General features: G+C 39.6%; 1 protein-coding gene across 2 annotated transcripts in view; it reads left to right on the top strand.

Annotated features, from left to right (window-relative positions):
• Positions 1 to 22,929, top strand: part of SIDT1 (SID1 transmembrane family member 1) — a 97,997-nt gene that overhangs the window by 41,295 nt on the left and 33,773 nt on the right. For both annotated transcript variants that reach the window (XM_037057387.1, XM_037057386.1), the window contains exons 4-9: positions 2,332 to 2,377; positions 5,751 to 5,852; positions 7,228 to 7,311; positions 9,033 to 9,120; positions 10,386 to 10,457; positions 10,806 to 10,899. In XM_037057387.1, coding sequence (XP_036913282.1) covers positions 2,332 to 2,377; positions 5,751 to 5,852; positions 7,228 to 7,311; positions 9,033 to 9,120; positions 10,386 to 10,457; positions 10,806 to 10,899 — 486 coding nt within the window. The remainder of the gene's footprint in view (positions 1 to 2,331; positions 2,378 to 5,750; positions 5,853 to 7,227; positions 7,312 to 9,032; positions 9,121 to 10,385; positions 10,458 to 10,805; positions 10,900 to 22,929) is intronic.

Here is a 22,929-nt window from a genome sequence, read left to right on the forward strand (position 1 = left end):
TGGCCTCTCTTTTCACTTACCTTCCTTCTCACCCCCTTTCCTTTTTCTTCTTTCGTGTGTGCGCTTCTCTCTCTCTTTCCCACCAGCCTCTCTCTTCTTCCGTCTCATCTGCTCACCCACATCCCCTGACTCTATCAGTTCTTTTTCTCTTTCCCTCTTTCTCAAACTACCCAAAATAAGGGGAATACATCAGTTTTCAGTTTTTCCTACATTTATTGAATAAACATTTGTTTTCTGTGTTTGAAACAACTAAAATGAAGTTTCTATACCTCTTTTTGTGAAATGAAAGATGATTCTCAATTGGCTTTGTCCTGCTGGCTAACAACCCTTGATAAAGTAAACTTTCCGAAGAACTTCCCGTGCACCTCTGTCAGAGCCTACGGCAAAGGAAGCAGAACTTTTCATGTGAATAGACTTGGTGTTTATTTTGCACGCACTGTTGACTCCATGAGAAAGAGAGGACTCAAATGTGTCAGTCTTAAAGAAAAACAATGTCTTCAACGTTTGTATGTTTTGTACTAGTAAAGAAAAAAGAAAAAGACCCAATTTTCTTTGGCCAGAAAATTCATATTGATGCCTCTATATTCTGTTGCAACTGGGATTCAAGTGATAGGAGAGAATGAAAAGCCAAATTTCTGGCCAAAGAAAACTGGTTGCTTCTGGAAACCTTCATGCTGTCTGTTTGCTAGCCAAGAGAATCAGTGTCCTTTCTGTTCCCCTGACCTGGCAACGAACAGAATCATTGCCCTGGTAACAGCAGATGACACTCCCCACGCAAAGAGGCCACTACCTAGCCACACACAGCACTGTGGGTTCTCGCTCTGGCTGTGGCTTCTCAGGAGCACACACAGAACTGGGTTTGACACTGACTTTTTCTTTAGGTGACTTAATGCCACAAGTTTTCAACCACATTCAGCAGAACTCATCCTCAACACGGATGAGGATTTCTGCTGACAGTGGACATATACAAATTGTACCCATTGCTAAATTCTGAGCCCAGGCTGCCCACAGCCTAAATTATTGATCATTACCTTTAGAAATAGTGCTCAAACTTTATGACTTTTAAACAACACCTCCAATTACAAACTTCTTATTTGCATGTTTTCACATGCCCTTGCTAAAGGAATCTTTAATAGAATTGTTTAAAACTATTTAATTTTTATTAAAGGAAAATTAGAAATAGAGAGAAAGACTCTTTTAGAGAGCACCAGGCTATGAGGAGGGGCCCCGGAAGAAGTCCAGGTGAAAATTACCAGAAGTTCAGGTCCAGATTCACAGAAAAACAGGCCACATGGAGGGGTGGGGGGACGCCATTCCCCAGGTACACACATTGAGAGTGTGCAGTGGGCTTTGTATGGATGACCTTCACGGTTAAAGATGGGGCAAAATCTAGAAAGAATAAAAGGCCAAAGCAGCCCTTACGAAAGTGTAGCGAGGACCCAACTTGTCTGTGTGTTTTCCAACCCCTTGGACTGTTTCACATACAGTCACCCAGGAGAGGCCCCAGTGCTGCAACTGCGTGCTCCCCGCGCGCTGCTCAGCCCCGCCTCTCTTTCCTCCTTGCTCCATCACTGCTGCCCTTCACAGGAGGATGAAAGTGCCTGACAGAATAATTCACAGGAAATTACTAACTGGAGAGAAAGCTCCATTATATTCTTTTGGTGTTATTCACGCTTTACTTTCATAGACACTTGTGCCTTTGGATTCTCTTAAGATCTTATAATCAATAGAAAAGGACATCCTGACGGCAATGCCTGAGCCACAGAGAACAAAATCTTGGAGGAGAATTTCAGCTGGCGTGGCCGACTACAGGGGAGGAGCTTGCGGGCTGGAAGAACACACTCCTATCCCTAGAGACCCTACCATGGTGATTATCTATTCACTACATTCTTTAAAAATTACCTCTTGCCATGGATACCTCAAAATTATTTTGACATGCTATTTTCATGATCCACAAGGACTTCGAATTTTTTCCTCTCTATTCCAGCCCACTTCTGGCGCCCAAATCCTGTGCTTAATTATAAAATCTTAAGAGAATCCAAAGGCAAATGTGTCTACAAAAGTACACCAAGTACTTACTTGTATAGGTATGACTTCATGGGTATTTGAAGACATGAGATTGACTCCCTCCCCGATTTAGTCCTTCTTGAGAGTTGAAACCACCAAATTTCCATGCAGTTCACTTTGTAGGTTCGATGAGAACAGCCCTTCCTTCACAAAGCATAAGGCTTTCCTGACACGTACTTTAAGAATGTTTTCTTTTAAATAATTTTTGCTCGCTAACTTGTTATGCTTTTTTCTCACTTCCCCTCTCCCACTTGAACTTCTCAGGACAAATGTTGCCTTTCACTTCACTGCCAGCCCCTCTCAACCCCAGGTAAGTGGAGGGCATCAAGGTCATGACTTTACTATTAGTTTTACCCAGAGAAACTCTGGGAATAGTAGAGTCAGCATGTGGTGCAGCTGTTCATGTCTCACACCTGAAGATATATTTGTATTTTTGGAATACTATTCATGTTACTAGGATTTTTGGACACATTTAATCTTATCACCTAAACTGATGTGAAATGGAAAGCGTGATATTTGTTTGTAGATGTTCCTTAGCTCAACTTTCATTTAGCAAACCATGTGCCTACTATGCCCCCAGCAGTGTTAGACTGTCCTGGGTGCTGGGGATAGCAATTAATTCCCCTGGGGAAGCAGGGGAAGATGCACCTTCTGCCCTCATGGGCCCGGGATGATCAGGACGGGGCGAAGGTGGGAGACTGGGCTCAGAAAGTGGAAGGCCAGCCAACACTAAACAGATACACAAATGACTCATTGACCTGGAGATACAATAAAATTGAACAAATTTTAATTTCTACAGCGTATGGATGGAATAAATTTATTTCACCTGTGTAAGGAGAGAATAAGGATGCTGGAAAAATTATAATAAAAATTAGAATTTGTGTTGTGCTCTACATTATATCATAATCATATGCAGAATAAATACGTAAAAACTCTAGTTATTCAGGCTGCTTTTCTAGTGACACTTCTAGTTACCTTCTTTTTATTCTTTCATGGCTTTTAAAAGAGTAAAGGTCAAGCAGTAGTTTAAAACAGATTTATTTAATGTAAATATTTATTTATTGTAAATCTTCTTCAGGCTCTAATAGAGTTTTGGTCATAAGTGGCTAATTAATTTTTGTTTTGAATATACTAAAACTGGGATCAACACTATATGGGCACTATAATGAATTTATTACAGCCACTTACACCGTGATAAATATTTAGCAACTAGTTTTCGGAAAGAAAACCCTGATTTGTAGCATTTTCCCATTTCTGTGGAATAATTATCTTCCCCACAATCAACTTCAAGCCTTGAACATGGTCGGTGAACACGGAAGTGCGGGGAGACCTGTACCTTCAGCTCCCCTAACCTGTGTTAGCCGACTCCCACACATGCAGTTATATTTCTTGGCAGTGAAAGCGTCCACAGTGCCTATTTACTGCCACCCAGTGATAGAAGGACTACAGGCTTGCAAACCACTGCCCTCAACATTTATTGCCTCGTTAATTCATTAAATATTTGAAAGCACTGGTTGCTAGGTGCAATGGGAGACATCTAGAAGGGAGGAAAAAACTTGCACCCCAACTACAGAATGAGTATAGCCTAATGTTTAGTATAGCTACAGTAAACAATATATACTGAATGTTGTAATGCACTCCCATTTTGTAGATCGGAAGTCAGTGATGATTGTATAGTATGGGTTCCTTTTCTTATAAAATGCTACATAAATATTAAAGCCTAAGTAGTTTGCATATAGACACCAAACAAGAATGAAATATATTTAGAACAAACCGATAAAACAAAGTAGAAACTCTTCAGTATCTGTGAAAGTCTTACCTTACTATTAATTGCCTCCATATTGGCCTGAATTTTATATCCTCCCCAACTGTGGAAAAGATGTCCCATTCCTATAGGCTCACCCCAACTATTGCACATTCTGAGACAACCTTCACCATCACTTTTTGCCCCTATTGCGGGTAGAAACAAGTTACAGAACCTGGGCAGGTAATCAGGGCCCAAGATAATGACTTTTGGCCTAAATTCCAGCTCTTGCTTTGGATACTTGTTATTTGCTTATTTCTGATAAAAAGTTAGATTATTAAGGTAAGGTTCAAAAATATTTATATGGGGTTTATGGCAATTTAGAAATAAAGGAGACTGATAGTATTTTGCCTTATCTAAGGCTTCAGTAGGTGTCTACTGCTTGCACAAAACCAAACCCTGTAATATACAGGTAGCCGTATCTGTTGCTCATTTTTGCTAACGGTAATCACCACATGGCTCTTGAGTTTGAGAGGTGGGTTTCACTGAGACGCAAGAGCACCCTTTGGTAATTCCAGAGTGTTCACCTTTGGAAGATTCCTCTGTCGTGTGCGTTTGAATCAAGCTCCAAAATGAAAGCACAAAGCCAAGGGCATTCTCGCAAGCGTTGCCATCTGTTACGAGGCGTGAACAGACTTCTGAATAGCAGCATTAAATGACAGTTCTTAATCTTGGGATTCCCCACCCCTCCCCCATCCAAAGGCTTTGGACTATTGAAAATTATCCTATCTTTATTGCTCTGATTCTTTAAGTAAGGTTAGTAACGAGGATATTGAAATGCAAAGTTAAGTTTTGACATGTTTTGTCTGTCCTTTAAAGTGATAGGATTATGAGAGTCCTAAAATACGGGACTTGTTTTGGTTGGCACCCTCAAATTTTTATTTTTGAAAAATTTTTAGAAGATGTTATTTATTTACTTACAGAGAGAGGGGAAGGGAGGGAGAAAGGGAGAGCAACATCAATGTGCGTGCAAAAGACACAGCAGTCGAACCAGTGACCTTTCAGTTCTCAGGCTCGCACTCAAGGCCCCTGAGCCTCTCCAGCCAGGGCAGTTCCCTCAAATCTTAGATCATGTATTTTATGTCAAGTTTCTCAACCAGTTACCATATTTATAACTATTGGGTGGAAGTCCCCTTTTTCATTATTAACTAATTAAGAGCTAATTTTTTTCAGGGCATTTATCTATATATCTTTCTAGTATGTTTCCTGGTCTGATGATATTGGAGAAGTACTTTAGAGATATCTCAGCTTGCCCAAAATTCCAAACATCTATTTCCATCCCTTTCAGGGGGCCAGATGTAAAGTTTGGTCTTTGAATCTAAATGTCATCTCGCTCTATTCCAGACAAAAAATAAATTCTTTAGAAAATGTCTGGCAGAAGGAGGGGTGTCTAGTGCTAATTCTTGCCTATAGAAAGGTGGTTAAGATTCTTGAAGAACAGGCTTACCTGCTTTTCAAGATGGAGCTTCATATTTCAAAATGATGGGCATGGAAGTAAATCGTCTCATATTACATCCCTCATGTCCCCAATTCAAAGGTTAGAGGGATCTTTTCAAGTAGAAACTGCAATGAAGTATAAGAAAGTACCGTTGAGAAAGAAAAACCATAGAAAATCAAATGGCAATATTGTATGAAGTGGCTACTTTGTTTTACGCACTGATCCGTCCCTCCGTCTGGCACAGAGCCCTGCAGAGAGCAGTTGGTCAGCGGCTGTGATATGAACGGCCGGCTCAGCTAACGGAGGTGTGCTGAGATTGGCACCTGAACTTTGTGCCTGATTTAGAGAAAATGATCCCGCTCATGTGAAAACAGTTCGAGTTTGTCATTGTAAACATTTCTTATTATTAATGAATCCTATCTTTCTTTTTCTTATTCTCAGTATTTTCTCTACAAATTTCCTGAAGACGTGGACTCAGTTATCATTAAAGTTGTGTCTAAAATGGCTTATCCGTGTTCTGTTGTCTCAGTCCAGAATATCATGGTGAGTCTTAGTAAGTTGTCCACCTTCCAATATGGAGCATTGCGTTGTCCCAGGATAAATAAAAGGGAAGGGTGGAGCACATGTCTATGTATCTCCTGCAAAACTGCTGAGTTTTAGAGGAACAGTACCTCGGGTCGTCGGTGTTTGGACACACTGCTTTGGGGTGATAGTGACTAGCTGATTCCTCATTAAATCAAACAAAGGGAGGAAAGGAGACAGGCAGGGAGGTATCATCCCAAGGAGGTACAAGGAAGACGAAGTTGTGGAGTACAGGAGGGAAGATGGAAACCTACCACTTGTTCTAAGTTTCTTTTTCTTTTTTAAAAATACTTTATTTATTTATTTTTTTAGAGACAGGGAAAGGGAGGAAGAAAGAGAGGCAGAGAAACATCGATGTGAGAGAGAAATATCAATCGTTTGCCTCTCACATGTGCTCAACCATATGCACCCGACCAGGGACTGACCCTGCAACCCAGGCATGTGCCCTGACCAAGAATCAAACTGGCAACCTTTTGCTTTGTGGGACAATGCCCAGCCCATGGAGCTACACTGGTCAGAGCCTAAGTTTTTTGAATAACCAAAACTGCCCTGTCTGGTGTAGCTCAGTGGATTGAGCACGGGCCTGTGAAGCAAAGGGTCGCTGGTTCAATTCCCAGTCAGGGCACATGCCTGGGTTGCAGGCCAGGTCCCCAGTAGGGGACACATAAGAGGCAACCACACATTGATGTTTCTCTCTCACTCTTTCTCCTTCCTGTCCCCTCTCTCTAAAAATAAATAAAATATATTTTAAAATAAATAAATAAATAACAAAAACGGTATGATTTCACTTATACATGAAATAGAAAACAAGAAAATAAATGAAAAAAAAACAAAACAAAACAAAAACAACTTCACAGATATAGACAGCAGGACGGCAAGATGGTGGAGGAAAAGGGTGCACTGAGTAAAGGGGGTCAAGTACATGCTGATGAGAAGACCTAAACTTTTGGTTGTGAGTATGCAATAGTATACACCGATATCAAATTATAATGTTATACACCTGAAATTTATACAATGTTATTAACCAGTGGTACCTCAATAAATCTAATTTTAAAAAATTTATTGTAACATTAAACCTTTTCTGTCTCAGGTTGTTAATAAAAAAATGGAAAGGTATTAGTATAAACTGTAAGATAATTTCAGTTCTCTTTGGTATAAATTGACCTTGACTTTAGAGGACAAGCCACCAAGTTTTAGGAGACAGCTGTTCTGGGGGGAAACGTTTCACGGTTTGTGGCTCAGTAAGGAAGCCCCTGCTCCGCACGTGTGGTGGGTGCCGCATGGCATGATGTGACCGTAGTGACGCTTTCCTTTTCATCCCTCCTGCATGTGGCAGTGCCCAGTCTATGATCTTGACCACAACGTGGAATTTAATGGTGTCTATCAGTCCATGACCAAGAAAGCTGCCATCACACTACAGGTGAGTCATCACTGGCGTGGTCACTGTTGTCAATGACAGTGTGTCAGTTTACCTCCCGGAGCAGCATCCGGAAGGGATTGCCTTTCACTGCGTACCTGGGATCTCTTCCCTTTTCGGTGGTTTTAAAAGAGAGATTTCTGGGCAATGGTGGAATCTCGGGAACCCGTGATACAGTGGGCCCCGGATCTGACAGATTGCTTAGAAAGGTAAAGCAGAATATTTCAGTCTTCTCAGTGGGGGATGCTGATTTAGGGTAAAGCTTATCTCATCCATCTAAAGCAGTGGAGCGCAGTCACATGACCATTTGTGCCAGAAATGGTAGGCAAAAGAGGACTTCAACTCTGGGCAGAACGGGCACTGTCAAAGGGATGTGGACCATATGCAGTAATTTGCCCTTTTGGTATTTGTAACGAATGTATTGTTTCAATGGTAAATGAACAGCAAAAATATCCACGCATGTCAGATATTTTCCAAGAGGTTTTGTTCCTGACTTTGGGTGGTATTACTGGAGAGATCTGTGACTTGATGCTCTTTGTTGAATAATAACAAAGAATGAAGAGAGATTAATTATAATTTTGGTATCAGACCTAAAAACTTCAATCAGTCCAACTTTAATATTCCTTAGCCTCAGATATTTATTTCTTCTTTAGCAGCCCTACATTGTATGGTCCCAAATAATAAAGGACAGAGAAGTGATCATAATAAAGAACTCACACCCTGGCTGGTGTGGCTCAGTGGATTGAGTGCAGGCCTGTGAACCAAAAGGTCGCTGGTTCAATTCCCAGTCAGGGCATGTTTCTGGATTGCGGGCCAGGTCCCCTGCTGGGGGGCGCATGAAAGACAACCAATCAAGGCAACCCTCACACATTGATGTTTCTATTCCTCTCTTTCTCTACCCCATTCACTTTCTCTAAAAAAAAAAACTTTAAAAAAAGAACTCATATTTTACATCATTCAGGAAACTAAATGAAGTGCAAAGCATATCAGTACATAATGACTTTGAATATATTTGGCAATAAATTTTTACTTCTCTTCTGGACCCATGAGTCAGTCTTGGGCTATTTTTCAGGGATGATACCAGAAATCTGGGGTTTTTAAAAGAAAACAAGAGTTGTAGAAATACAATAGGCCTGAAAGATCATCTCACAAATCAAGCTTTGCTCATGGATAAGGAAACTGGGACACAAAGAAGCACACTTAGAGAAAGTCAAAGCCATGGCTAACTCAGGTCTCCTGACTTGTCTTTGCCTCCCTAAACTAAACTGCTTATTTAACTGCTGACTATATGGTTTTTAGCAAAGCCATTTATCATTAGATTTGAAAATAATAAAAAATTAATGTAGTGAATTTAAAAGTGCTTTAAAAATAAAGTTTATTAATTTTAGAAACAATGCGTAAGTATTCATTATTACACACAGGCTACTGACATACTACTTATCTGGTGCTGGTTACAGTTTTAAGCACTCAAGTGGGCACGAGATAGATTAAAATTGGAAGAGTACATCTATTTACCTTAACTTCTTGAGTGCAGCAATTACGTGACTCTAGATATGGGAAGGTCTCTTCTAAGAAGTTAGGAAGCAAAGGCGAACTTTACCTTTCTTCCTTTTCCTCTTTCTTTCTGCTCCTCCTATTCCACTGCCATAGGCTTTCTCCCTTCTTCTATCTTTCTTATTATGAGAACGTAAAAACATATCATGAGATTGTTATGTCTTATGCAGAAGAAGGATTTTCCTGCCGAGCAGTTCTTCGTGGTGTTTGTGATAAAGCCGGAAGATTATGCTTGTGGAGGATCTTTCTTCATCCAGGGTAAGAGGCAGTGAGGAAATACTTGGCTACTTAGAAAAACCTGACCAAGGAGAATGGAAGAGAAGGTTTTAGTGATACTATAAAATGTCCCTTAGTACATCGCATTATTTCAAAATCTTGTGCTCCCTCAGACCATGTAAAATTGGCTCTTTTCCCAACAAATATTTGCTACTGGGAAGCAATGGTTTGTATACAGCAGACCAAGGTCCATTTTCTAAGATCAATTTGGTAGCCAGCAGTAATGGAGTCACTTATGTTTATCTGTAGTCATCATTTCTACAGGGATATGCAAGGAATATTGAGTTCTCAATTTCGGTTGCCAAAACTGTAGCTTGCAAGATAAGAAAGTGGGACACCTTGTCTGATAACAGGGTCTGTGTGGGCTCTGAGGCACAGTACAGATGGTTCTGGGGAGGTGACCAGTTACCCAGTAACTAACTACCTTGGGAATGGAATAAGCTGTTGATTGAAAACACAGGTCCCCAGCAGCTGATGTGATATGTGATTAACACAGCAGATGTTTACTCTTAAGTGGAACGTGGTTTCCTTGGTATTTAGGTGAAATTTCTGTTCCTGCATTCTTTGATCTCTTAATTACATAGTGTATCAAGTTTTGCTAATGTTCAGTGTTCTTTGTTAAACTACGAGCTCTTTGATGACTATATAAAATAAAACAGGTTCTCACTGGCTAGAAAATGCAAACCAAAAGATGAGGTAATTTCCTATTTTTGTAGCTCTTTTCTTCATATATCCATTGCATGTTGAGCCATGTGGATGTCAGGGAAAGGATCAAGCCTTCTTCATTCAAGCAGGGAGGCTGAAGTCTCATTTGTGTTTGTTAGTGCTACAAAAATGCACCCAGACAAAGGCCAAATTGAAAGTTTAACCAAGATGCCCTGGCTGGTATGCATCAGTGGACTGAATGCTAAGCTGAGAATGAAAGAGCCACCGGTTCAATTCCCAGTCAGGGCACATGCCTGGGTTGCAGGCCAGGTCCCCCATTAGGGGGGCACATGAGGGGCAACCAGACATTGATTAATCTCTCTCTCCCTCCTTCCCTTCTCCCTAAAAATAAATACATATTTTTTTAAAAAGAGAGGTATTAGATGATTTGAAGGTTTGATGGGTTAGGTTTTCTTCTAATTCTTGTTACAAGAAAATTCAGCAACCAGAGTTAATTTTGGACAGCTTTTCAACTGCTCAGATGAGATGCCAGGAGTCTAGTATCTGATCCATTTTGCCTTTTTTTTTTTTTTTTTTGCCAGAAAAGGAGAACCAGACCTGGAATCTACAACGAACAAAGAACCTTAAAGTGACAATTGTCCCTTCCATTAAAGGTCAGAATTGGCTCCAGTATTCAGTGGAGGTAGTTCTATATCAGGCAGTCAATTATGTAATTCAATGCTAACGCCATCTTTCCAGAAAGAAAGGAACCTCAATTATGAAATTGTCATATACATAAAGTCCCTTCCCGGCTTCCCCAAGGAAGTCGTCATGGTGAAAAGTCACCCTTTGTGGGTGTAATGTCTGAATGACTCCCAGTAGCATTGTGCTTTAAATGGAGATATCTCAGGACTTAAGAATGAGTCTGAGGAAGATAGATAGGCCTTTGAAGCTGTCTGTCCCAAACATGGCCCTCTTTTCTCCTGAAGACATCCTGACTAAAGTTGTTTCTCTTCCCTCAGGTTCCGTTTTTGTGAAATCCATTCTTCTCAGCTTCCTCATCTTCTTCTCCTTCTATTTGGTGTGCCTGCTGATCGCATTTGTCCATTATGTCAGGTAGGTCAAGAGTTTCAAGAAATGAACCGTCGTTACCTGTCCCTGCTCAGTAATTAGGCATCAGGCTTTAGAGCTATATTGACTGGATTTAAATCTACCTCAGCCACTAACTGTGTGACCTTGGACAAGTTATTTAACCTTTCTGTGTTTCAGTTCCCTCATCTGTAAAATGAGATAATAGCTTACTTCATAGAATGATATAACTGCAGTGTTTACGTCAGTGTTCTGAACAGAACAGGTGCTGCTAAAGCGTCAGTTATTTTAGCAGGAGTCAGTTAATGAGAGCAGGAGTAATATGCTTTGATACTACATTACCATGTGCTTTATCACTGTTTTACCATCAATTTTCCAGTAAAATGTCCCTTGAGAGAAATAAAAGGAGATAATTGTGCTATAATTTGACCAGTGAAATGCTCAGGGTTTAGAGCCCCTAATAAAAGGAGCTTTCATCTTTCCTTGCCACCCTCAGTGGGCCTGAACCTCGACAATTCTCTGCTCTTGTTGTGAAACGGCAACAGAAGAATGGCAGGAGGCATACAATAAAAAATGCTCCTTCTCCTGTGCCACCTGCAGAAAAGGCTCGTGGCCACCACAATGATATGGCTACCTCCGTGGTACGGGGCTGTCTCTGACTGATACATAAATGCCTTTTGTGACATTTATGAAGCTTTTCAGTAAATAAACTGACTTCAAAACCCTAGAGTTATCACTAGTCATATCCAAGACAATCTGAGCACCAAAACACTTAAGGAGAATAATGAATTCTAAATCACTGAGAAAAATAGAAATTCATGAACCTACATTGATAAAGTAAGGAAGGGAGGGAAGGAGGAACAACGTAAATACTTGCAGATATACATCCAAAGAATGCAACAAAGTTACTAAAGCAAGTGCATGTTAGGGAGAGGAGTCAGTAGCAAACACTGACGGAGGAAAGGAGGGCTTTTGTCTACAGCACCATGCCAGAAGCTGGTGTAAGTATGGAGGGAGTGTTGGAACTGGAAAACTATCGTTTTGCGTAGGTCAGGTTAAGAATCATCAGTGGATACCAAAAGGAGGAGGAAAATCTAATGAGGATCAAGATATTTGCGTGGCCTTACAGTGTATCACCACAAATTGCTTGGTAGTTGTAAGCGGGGAAATAGCATCCATACAGTAAAGAAATCAGGCGACAACGAACTGGGTGGTCAAAATTAATATGAGCAAAGAGAAGATGAACATCGTGTGCTAGAGTGACACTCTGAGAAGGACACAACATCACATATACTGTACTCCAGCCAGAAATGCAGTATTTTGAATATAATCATAGAGAAAAATTAAACTCAGCATGACAGTCATTCTATTAACATAAAACATGTTAGTGTTTAACATAAAACATGTTAACATTAACATGTCTTAAAAACCAAAGAAATGTCTGATATTAAAGAAAACTATAGAAATGTGACAACTAAAGGCAGTACCTGATCTCAGACTGGATCTCTCTTACCAGAGAAAAATATGCTATAAAGGACATTACAGATCAACTGATGAAATTTTAATGTGGATGGTAGATTGGATATGATCTTGCACTGAATGACTTCACAGGTGAATTTTACCAAGCGTTCTGAGAAGAACTAACACCTTTCCTTCTAAAAATATTTTTAAAAATTCAAAAGAAAGGAAGACTCCTGAGCTCATTTCACAGGCCAGCATTATCCTAAATTCCAAAACCAGATAAAGACACTACAAAAAAAAAGTATAGGCCAATATCTCTGATGAACACAGACACTAAAGTCATCAACAAAATATCAGCAAACCAAATACAGCAATGCATCACAAAAATCATCCACCACAATCAAGAGAGATTTATTCTGGGAATNTCTCTCTTACCAGAGAAAAATATGCTATAAAGGACATTACAGATCAACTGATGAAATTTTAATGTGGATGGTAGATTGGATATGATCTTGCACTGAATGACTTCACAGGTGAATTTTACCAAGCGTTCTGAGAAGAACTAACACCTTTCCTTCTAAAAATATTTTTAAAAATTCAAAAGAAAGGAAGACTCCTGAGCTCATTTCACAGGCCAGCATTATCCTAATTCCAAAACCAGATAAAGACACTACAAAAAAAAAAAGTACAGGCCAATATCTCTGATGAACAGACACTAAAATCATCAACAAAATATCAGCAAACCAAATACAGCAATGCATCACAAAAATCATCCACCATGATCAAGAGAGATTTATTCTGGGAATCCAATGTTGGTATAACATTTGAAAATCAATAATTGTGATCCACCATGTAAATAGAATGAAGAATAAAACCACATGATCATATCAATACATGTAGAAAAGTATTTGATAAAAATAAGCATCCATTTATGATTAAAAAAAAAACCTCTCACCGAAGTGGGAAGAGAGGGAATGTGCCTTAACATCATAAAGGCCACATATGACAAAACCACTGCCAGCATCATACTCAATGGGCAAAAACTACAAGCGTTCCCCATAAGATTAGGAACAAGACAATAGTATCCACTTTCACCTCTCTTATTCAATATAGTACTGGAAGTCCTAGCCACAGCAGTCAGACAAGAAAAAGAAATAAAAGGCATCCAAATTACAAAGGAAGAAGTAAAAATGTCTTTATTTATGTGTGACATGGTACTGTACATAGAGAACCCTGAACATACCACCAAGAAACTACTAGAACTGATAAATGTATTCAGCAAAGAAGCAGGGTACAAAATTAATATCCAGAAATCAGCTGCATTTTGTATACCAATAAAAAAAATAACAGAAAAGGAAATTAAGAAAACAATCCCATTCACAACTGCTTCAAAAAGAATAAAATACCTAGGAATAACCCTAACCAAGGATATAAAAGACCTGTACTCAGAAAATTTTAAGACACTGAGAAAAGAATTTGAAGAAGATACAAATAAGTGAAAGCATAATAGGCCATGCTATTTTCATGCATAGGAAGAATTAACATGATTAGAATGCCCATGCTACCCAAAGATTCAGTGCAATTCCTTTCAAGATTCCAATGACATATTTCACAGAACTAGAACAAATATTTAAAAAATGTATATGGATCCACAAAAGGCCCCCCATGGCATAGTGTTCTTGAGGAGGAACAAAGTTGGAGGACTCATGCTACCTAATATGAACCTGTATACCATAAGGCCATAGTAATCAAAGCAGCATGATACTGGCATAAAAACAGATATACAGATCAATGGGACTGAATAGAGAGTCCAGAATTAAATCTACACTTTTATAGTCAATTAATATTTGACAGAGGAAGCAAGCACATACAATGAGCTAAAAATATTTTATTCAATAAATGGTGTTGCGAAAACTGAAGAGATGTATGCAGAAAAATGAAACTAGACCACCTTCTTACAACACACACAAGAATAAATTCAAGATGGATTAAAGACTTAAATGTTAGACCAGAAACCATAAAAATCCTAGAATAAAATATAAGCAGCAAAATCTCAGAGCAATGTTTTATTGGCTATATCTCCCCAGGCAAGAAAAACAAAAGAAAAAATAAACAAATGAGACCACATCAAACTAAAAAGCTTTGCACAGTAAAGGAAAACATCAACAAAATCAAAAGACAACCCATAGAATGGGAGAACATGTTCACTAATACACCTGATAAGGAGTTACTATCCAAAATTTATAAAGAACTTACAAAACTCAACACCAAAAAAAAAATTAAAATGGACAAAGGACCTCCATAGATACTTCTCCAAAGAGAGCATACAGATGGCCAATAGACATGAAAAGATGCTCAACATCACTACTCATCAGAGAAATGCAAATTAAAACCACAATGAGATATCAGCTCACACCTGTCAGAACAGCTATCATCAATACATCAACAAACAAGGGCTGGTGAGGATGTGGAGAAAGGGGAAACCCTTGTGCACTGCTGATGGAAATGTAGATTGGTGTAGCCACTGTGGAAAGCAGTACGGAACTCGAAATATTAAAAATGGATCTGCCTTTTGACCCAGTAATCCTGCTTCTGGGAATATGTCTGAAGGAACCCAATACACTAATTTGAAAGAACATAAGCACCCCTGTGTTCATTGCAGCATTATTTACAATCACCAAAGTATGGAAGCAGCCAAAGTGTCCGTCAATTGATGAGTAGATAAAACAACTATAGGACATTTATACAATGGAATTCTATTCAGCTATAAAAAAGAAGAAAGTGTTGCCCTTTGCAACAATATGGATGGACCTGGAAAACATTATGCTAAGTGAAATAAGCCAGTCAGAGAAAGAGAAATACCATACAATTTCACTCATATATGGAATATAATGAACAAACTGAACTAACAAGCAAAATAGATAGACTCATAGAGAGCAGGATGACAGCTAAGTGATGGGAGGTTAGTGGATGGAGGAATTGAGCAAAAAAGGAAAAAGGACTCATGGACATGGACAACAGTGTGGTAATTGCTGGGTGGAGGGAAAATAATGAGACTAAATGGTAGTAGAAAAATACAATAAAAATAAATAAATTTAAAGAGTATTATATGTTAAATGTGATGACTATACTATGGTTATGTAAGCAGATGTCTTGATTCTTTGGGAATATTTAGGCAAAAAATTTCATGCCTTACTTTCAGGTGGAAAAAATACACACACACACACACACACACACATATACATGCACACTCACACAGAAAAAGACAAGATAATAAAGCAAAGGAGTAATATGCTAACAATAAGGGAATCTATTTCAAGGATATATGAGTGTTCTATTCTTATCCTTACAAAGTCTCTGCAAATTTGAAGTTATTTTCAAATTAAAAGTTAAAAACAAAAACTCCAGTCCACAGGCAATTAGTATACCCAGTTAGTATGTACATTAATTATCAGCTCAATTAATTTATCAGATGTCAGTCACTGACATCTAACAAGTATCTGCTCTGTGCCAAACCCTCTAAACAGATGATCTTGTCTAATGGCCCACAACAGTACTAGGATTATTATCATTTGACTCTTATGGAAGTTGAAGCATAGAGAGATGAAGCAATTTGACCAAGAATTCGCAGCCAGTAAAGGAATGAGCTGGAATTTGAACCCAGGCAAGCCTGGCTGTTGAGCCTTAGCTTTTAAGGAGGCTGGTCAAAATGGGTGTAGAGGCTTAGGGCATGTGAGAGAGGACAGTGCTGATCAAGGAGGCCAGACTAGATGCCTGACACCCCAGCCTGGATTCGATTGCAGAAACGTCCAGAGCTTCCAGTTTTGATTCAGATAAGCTTCAGTGTCATGGAAAAAGAGGGTCCCCTCTTCTGCTTCTCCTAGGAAGACTCTCTCTACTCCTGATGTTTTAGATTTTAGGAAATGGGATTTCACCTCATTAGTTAGTTAGCATGCATAGTCAACATACTAGGGGAGACCAAAAAAAAAAAAAAAACCTGGAATGTATCTAAAAAAATTGTGCACTTATTCTTACATGTTTAAACTTCAGTCACCTTCCACATACTCTCCATTTGATGCACTATACCTATCAAGATGTTTTTCCAGCACTCAAAACAGTTTTTGAACTCAATGATTTTGATGTCTTTTAGTGCTTCTGCCATTTTTTGTTTCACCCGTTGCACCTCAGCAAAACGGTTCCCTTTAAGGGCTTCTTTCATCCCAGGAAACAAAAAAGAGGCACTCAGGGTGAGATCAGGTGAATGGGGACAGTGGGGCATGGGGTCATGCTGTTTTTGAACACTCAGCATAGTGTGGGCAGTTGTGCTTATAAACCACTCATCATGAAATGGGCAAATGTGTTGAAAGAGTGTTCAAAAGGAAGTTCACTGAAGGCGAACACAGCCTCTCACAACAACCAGCTGGTCCACTGATGCAGATGGGTTCCTAGAACACTCACTTAGCAGGGGAAGCCTGTGCTACAAGGAGCCTGCCCTCCAGAAGATGATTCGGGGGGCGGGGGGTTGATTCCAACCCTTGTACAAACAAAAAATTAACAACTAAATATCTAACTCTCTATAGCTGCTATTCAACCTACTGAAGTGAGTGCCGTTTTCCAAAGTTGCAATATAAGGCCGTGTTGAAACCTCTAGCTGCCAGATTACTTTGCCAGAGTCAACTGCATGAGAAGAGATTCTTTCCAAATATAGACAAACTGAAAATAGGAATCCGAAGACACAAGAACTATCTGGCACCTAAATAGGGAAATAGACTGGGGGAAAATGCTAATACAACTCTTCCTTCATTGACCTAAGCAGAGATAACAAAGTTTTATACAAAACCAAATGAAAGTAGTTTTGGAGCATAAAGCCATTTGTTCAGTGAGTCCCCTATACCTTATTATTAATACATATGGAGTTTTCATACATGCTGTGAAGTTGGGTTGAAAACACTGGTGAGAGACCTGGCCCTGGCCCTCAAGAAGCTAGAATCCAGGCCTTCAAGGGATGTCTTTATGCTATATTTGCTTGAACACATGGCTACACCCCATTCCCCTCCCACTCCCCACACCCAATGTATTCAACAAAATTTGTGGAGCCCCTACCATGAATGTGCAGGCCCTGGCCCATGTACTGCCTACATATTCTCTTATTTGTTCCTCTCAACCACCCTGCCAGACATCAAGTTCAAACTGCTCAATTCTGGGTTCTTGTCCTCCTCTTGACTCTTGCATTTGTCATCGGTTGCCACAATAATGCTGCATAAAAATCAACCATAGGACTTCCAGCCAAGATGGAGGCGAAGGTGGAAATATTGTGCCTTTTCACACAACCAAAATTAAGGACAAAAAAACATTTAGAAACAAAAACACAACCAGAACAAACAGAAAATTGAACTGTACAGAAGTCTGACAACCATTAAACTAGACCAGTAAGAGGGGCAGAGTCGGTGGCCTGGGGAGCAGGGTCACAGCCAGAAAAGGTGGTGGCTGCCAGACCCGGGAATGCAGGCACTGGGGCTAACTGTGGTCACACATTCGTGTGCAGATAAACTAGGCAAAAACGGGCAGCAAGGCAGACCACGCTACCCAGGGCTCCAGCGCCGGAAAATAAAGCTTAAAAGCACTGATTTAAATGGTGCTCTGAGAGACTCCCAGCTTCACAGGAGAATTCAATGGAGAGACCCACAGGGTCCTAGAATATACACAAGCCTACCCACCTGGGAACCAGCACCAGAAGGGCCCAATTTGCTTGTGGGAAGTGGCAGAGGGGACTGAAATCTGAGAGAGAGCAAAGTGAGTGCTATGTTCCCTCTCTGACCCCGCCCCGACATAGAGTGTCACAACCCAGCAACTGGGTTTCCCTGCCCTGGTGAACACCTAAGTCTCCACCCCTCATATGTAACAGGTGTGACCAGACCAAAAAATTATGGCTCAAAGAGAAGAACAAATCAAAGCCCCAGAGCCAGTAATTTTAAGTAACCAAGAGATAGCCAACCTATCAGATGCACAGTTCAAAATACTGGTGATCAGGATGCTCAGAGAACTTGTGGATTTTCGTCACAAATTAGATGAAAAAATGAAGGCTACACCAAGTGAAATGAAGCAAAATGCACAGGGAACCAATAGTGATGAAAAGAAAACTGGGATGTGAATCAGTGGAGTGGACCAGAAGGAAGAAAGAAATATTTAATCAGAACAGAAGGAAGAAACACGAATTCAAAAAAATGAGAAGAGGCTTAGGAACCTCCAGGACATCTTTAAACACTCCAACATCCGAAATATAGGGGTACCAGAATGGGAAGAGAAACAGCCACGAATGGAAAAGTTATTTGAACAAATAATAAAGGAGAACTTCCCCAAGCTGGCAAAGGAAATAGGCTTCCAGGAAGTCCAGGAAGCTCAGAGTCCCAAAGAAAGTGGACCCAAGAAGGAACACACCAAGGCACATCATAATTACATTACCCAAGAATAAAATGAAGGAGAGAATTCTAGAAGCAGCAAGAGATAAGGGGACAGTCACCTACAAAGGAGTTCCCATCAGACTGTCAGCGCATTTCTCAAAAGAGACCTTACAGGCAAGAAGGGGCTGGAAAGAAGTTTCCAAGTCATGAAAGGCAAGGACCTACATCCAAGATTGCTCTATCCAGCAAAGCTTTCATTTAGAATGGAAGGGCAGATAAAGCACTTTTCAGATAAGGTCAAGTTCAAGGAGTTCATCACCACCAAGCCCTTATTATATGAAATGTTAAAGGGACTTAACTAAGAAAAAGAAGATGAAAAATATGAACAATGAAAGGACAGCAAACACACAGTTATTAACAACCACACCGAAAACAAAAGCAAATGAATAGGACAGCTAGATCAGGAACAGAGCCACAGAAATGGAGATAACAGAGGGTTAGCAACAAGGGACTGAGAGAAGGAGAAGAGGGAGAAGGTACAGAGAATAAGTAGCATAGAAGAGAGAAAACAGACAGGGAAAGAGCAAGAGTAGTGTGGGAAATGTAGAAGCTAAAGAACTTATGACACATGGACATGAACTAAAGGGGGGGAATGTGGGCAAGAGGGAGTGTGCAGGATGGAAGGGAATGAAGCGGGGAAGGGGACAACTGTAATGGCATAATCAATAAAATACATTATAAAAAAGTTAACCATAAAAAGTTCGGTGGCTTACATCAATAAATACTTAAGTTGGCTCACAAATCTATGGGCCAGCTGGACTGGGCTCAGAGGTGTCAGCTGAATGTGGTCATAGAATACAATCAGCTGGCAGGTCATCTGGGAGCTGGCTCTCCAGACCACCTTCGGCTGTACTCGGTCTCTCCTTCTGCAGGCCAGCCCTGGTTTATTGCATCTACAAGAGAGAAAAGGGCCTCCTTAAGATGTAGTCTCAGAAGTGGCATGGTGTTACTTCCCCCTCATTCTGTTGGTCAAAACAAGTCATGAGGCCCGTCCAGATTCAAGAAGTAAAGATACAGACTCTGCTCTAGCACAGTTCTCATTTATGGTTTTTCCTTTGCTCCTTGGATACCGCTTGCCTCACCCTAGCTTTGTAAATCATTGAGCTCCTCTAATGAAAAATTTTATCCGCTCCAAAACCTGGGGCAATTGTGGGTAAAGCTTGTTAATACAAACACACAATCCAAACATAGCATCTTCTGTGAGGCCAAATAATTGCTTACCAGTTAATATCAGTAAAATTGTTTTAAAACAGACTTCACTAGAGCCTCATTGGCCAGCTAGAATAGTTAGGCCAAATTATAACTGCTCTCCTTTATGGTACATGCGTTTTTCATTCAACAAACACTTAGTTACATTTCCTATGCGCCAGGGCCCTTCTTAGAGATTAAGGACACAGCGGTGAGAAAGACAATCTGGAGTCCTGTTCTAATAGAGCTTACATTGTACAGAGGAGAAATGTAGAAGCAAGCAAGCAATTCATAAAGAAAATAATTTCAGCTAGTGACAGGAGAAGCATAAAGACTCTGATATGCTAGAGAATGATTGGATTGGGGAAGCTACTTTAGATTTGATTTGTTCAGCAAGGAAGACCTGTCAGAGCCACGACTTGAATAGCAGGAAGGAGCCAGGGATGTGAGGATCTGGGGAGAGAGTGATCCAGGCACGAGAGCAAAAGCCTGAGGCAGGCATGGATTTTCTGTATCTAGGGATAAAAAAGGAATGAAGAGAAAGCCCTCCATCAAACATGCCAGGATCGGGGGTGTGCAGTGTGCAACTCCTAGAGTCTCCAGCAGGAAGTAAATAAGAGCATACACCAAAGCACAGGTGCATCTAACCCCCAACCTTCCTCCTCCTCCATTACAACCTCCCTCACATCCAAAAGGGAGGCTCATTTGGGGGAAGAGGGTAATTCACATTTTCATTTTTGATAGAAATTCCCAAATGGTATACATAGTTTTTTAAATTATTCTTATTTTATTCATTTAGAGGGGAAGGGAAGGAGAGAAGGAGAGAAATATCAATGTATGGTTGCCTCTGGTGTGTCCCCTGCCGGGAACTGGCCTGCAACCCAGGCATGTGCCCTGACTGGGAATTGAATCGTGATCCTTTTGTTCACAGACCATGCTCAATCCACTGAGCTACACCAGCCAGGGCGATAGTTTTTTTTTAATAATAACTTTATTGAGGTATAATTCACAGACAATAAAATTCACTTTTTAAGGTATACAGTTCAATGGCTTTTAGTATATTCACAGTTGCACAACCATCACCACTATCTAATTTTCATCACCTCCAAAAAGAAGCCCTGCGTTCACTGAGAGTACAAGCTCAATATACAAAAATCAATTGGGCTTCTATACACTAGCAATGAACAATTCAAATATGAAATTAAAACAGTTTCATTTACAATAGCATTAAAATAATAAATACTTAACAATATATTTAACAAATTAAATATAAGACTTATACATTGAAAAATAGAAAACATCCTTGAAAGAAATTAAAGAGGATCTAAACAAATGGAAAAATGCCCCATGTTAATGAATTGTATGGAAGACAATATTGTTAAGAGGGTGAGGTAGGCAGAATAATAGATCCCAAAAGATGTCCAATCTCAATATCCAGAATCTGTGAATATGTTACATGAAAAAGATTTTGCAGATGTGATAAAGTTATGGAGATTATCCTGGATTTATCCATATTGATTTAATGTAATTAAAGGGCCCTTATAAAGAGGAGGCAAGAATGTCAAAGGCAGGAGAAGACATGATGATGGCAGCAGAGGTTAGGGTGATGCACTCTGAAGACAGAGGAAGGGGCCATGAGTCAAGGAATGCAGGCCACCTCTGTAAGGTGGAAAAGGCCAGGAAATGGATTCTCCCATGGAGCCTCCAGAAGGAATACAACCTTGGGATATCTTGATTTTAGCAACATAAGACTTATTTTGGAATCCTGACATACAGAACTGTAAGATAATAAATTCATATTGTCTAAACCATTAAGTTTCTGATAATTTGTTACAGGAGCAATAAAACTTATGACATACTCCCCAACTTCACCTAGAGATTCAACACAATCCCAATCAAAGGCCAAGTTGGTTTTCTTATAGAAATTGACAAATTGATCATAGAAGTTCATGTGGAACTTGAACTTTACAGGAAGTTCATGTGGAACTTCATAAAATTCATGTGGAAGTGCAAGGAACCCAGAAAAGGTTAAACATTCATGGGAAAAAAAAACAACAAAGCTGGAGGTCTTACACTTCCTGATAGCAAAACTTAAAACAAAGCCACAGCTTTTATACTCTGGCACTGACATAAGGAAAGAGATGTAAATCAGCAGAGTAGAATTGAGAGTTCAGAAATAAACTTTTATATTTATAATCAATCAATTTTGACAAGGATACCAAGACAATTAAATAGAGAAAGGACATTCTTTTCAACAAATGGTATTGAGACAACTGGGTATCTGCAAGAAAAGGAATGAAGTTGTACCCCTACCTCACACCATATTAAAAAAGTAACTCATAATAGATCAAATATTTAAATATAAGAACTAAATCTGTAAAACTCTCAGAAAAGAGCATAGGTATAAATCTGAGTGACCTTGGATTAGGCAATAGTTTCTTAGGTACGACACTAAAAGCACAAGTAACAAAAGGAAAGTAGATAAATTGGACTTTATCAAAATGAAAACTTAGTGTTTTTAAAAGATTTTATCAAGGAGGTGAAAATACAACACATGAAATTGGAGAGAATGTTTTTAAATGATATATTTGGTAAGAGACTAGTATCCACACTCTACAAAGAATTCTTACAACCCAGTGATAAAAAGAAAACTGACCCCAGGTGAAAATGGGCAAGAGGTTTGAATAGACATTTCTCCCAAGAAGATATATGAATGGCCAATAAGTACACAAAAAGGTATTCAATATTATTAGCCATTTTGCATTTCCCTAAATGCAAATTAAAACTAAAATAAGATTTCACTTCGTGTCCAGTAGGATGGCTATCATTTTAAAAATTTAATGAAAAATGACAAGAATTGGTAAGGTTGTGGAGAAACTAGAGCTTCTACATTGCTAGTAGGAATGTAAAACAGTTTTTGTTATAAAGCTGCTTTGATGCTGCTATG

The sequence above is a fragment of the Sturnira hondurensis genome, unplaced genomic scaffold (assembly GCF_014824575.4).
Source record: "Sturnira hondurensis isolate 20B ecotype Veracruz unplaced genomic scaffold, ASM1482457v3 Scaffold0009719, whole genome shotgun sequence".
NCBI classification, from domain to species: domain Eukaryota; kingdom Metazoa; phylum Chordata; class Mammalia; order Chiroptera; family Phyllostomidae; genus Sturnira; species Sturnira hondurensis.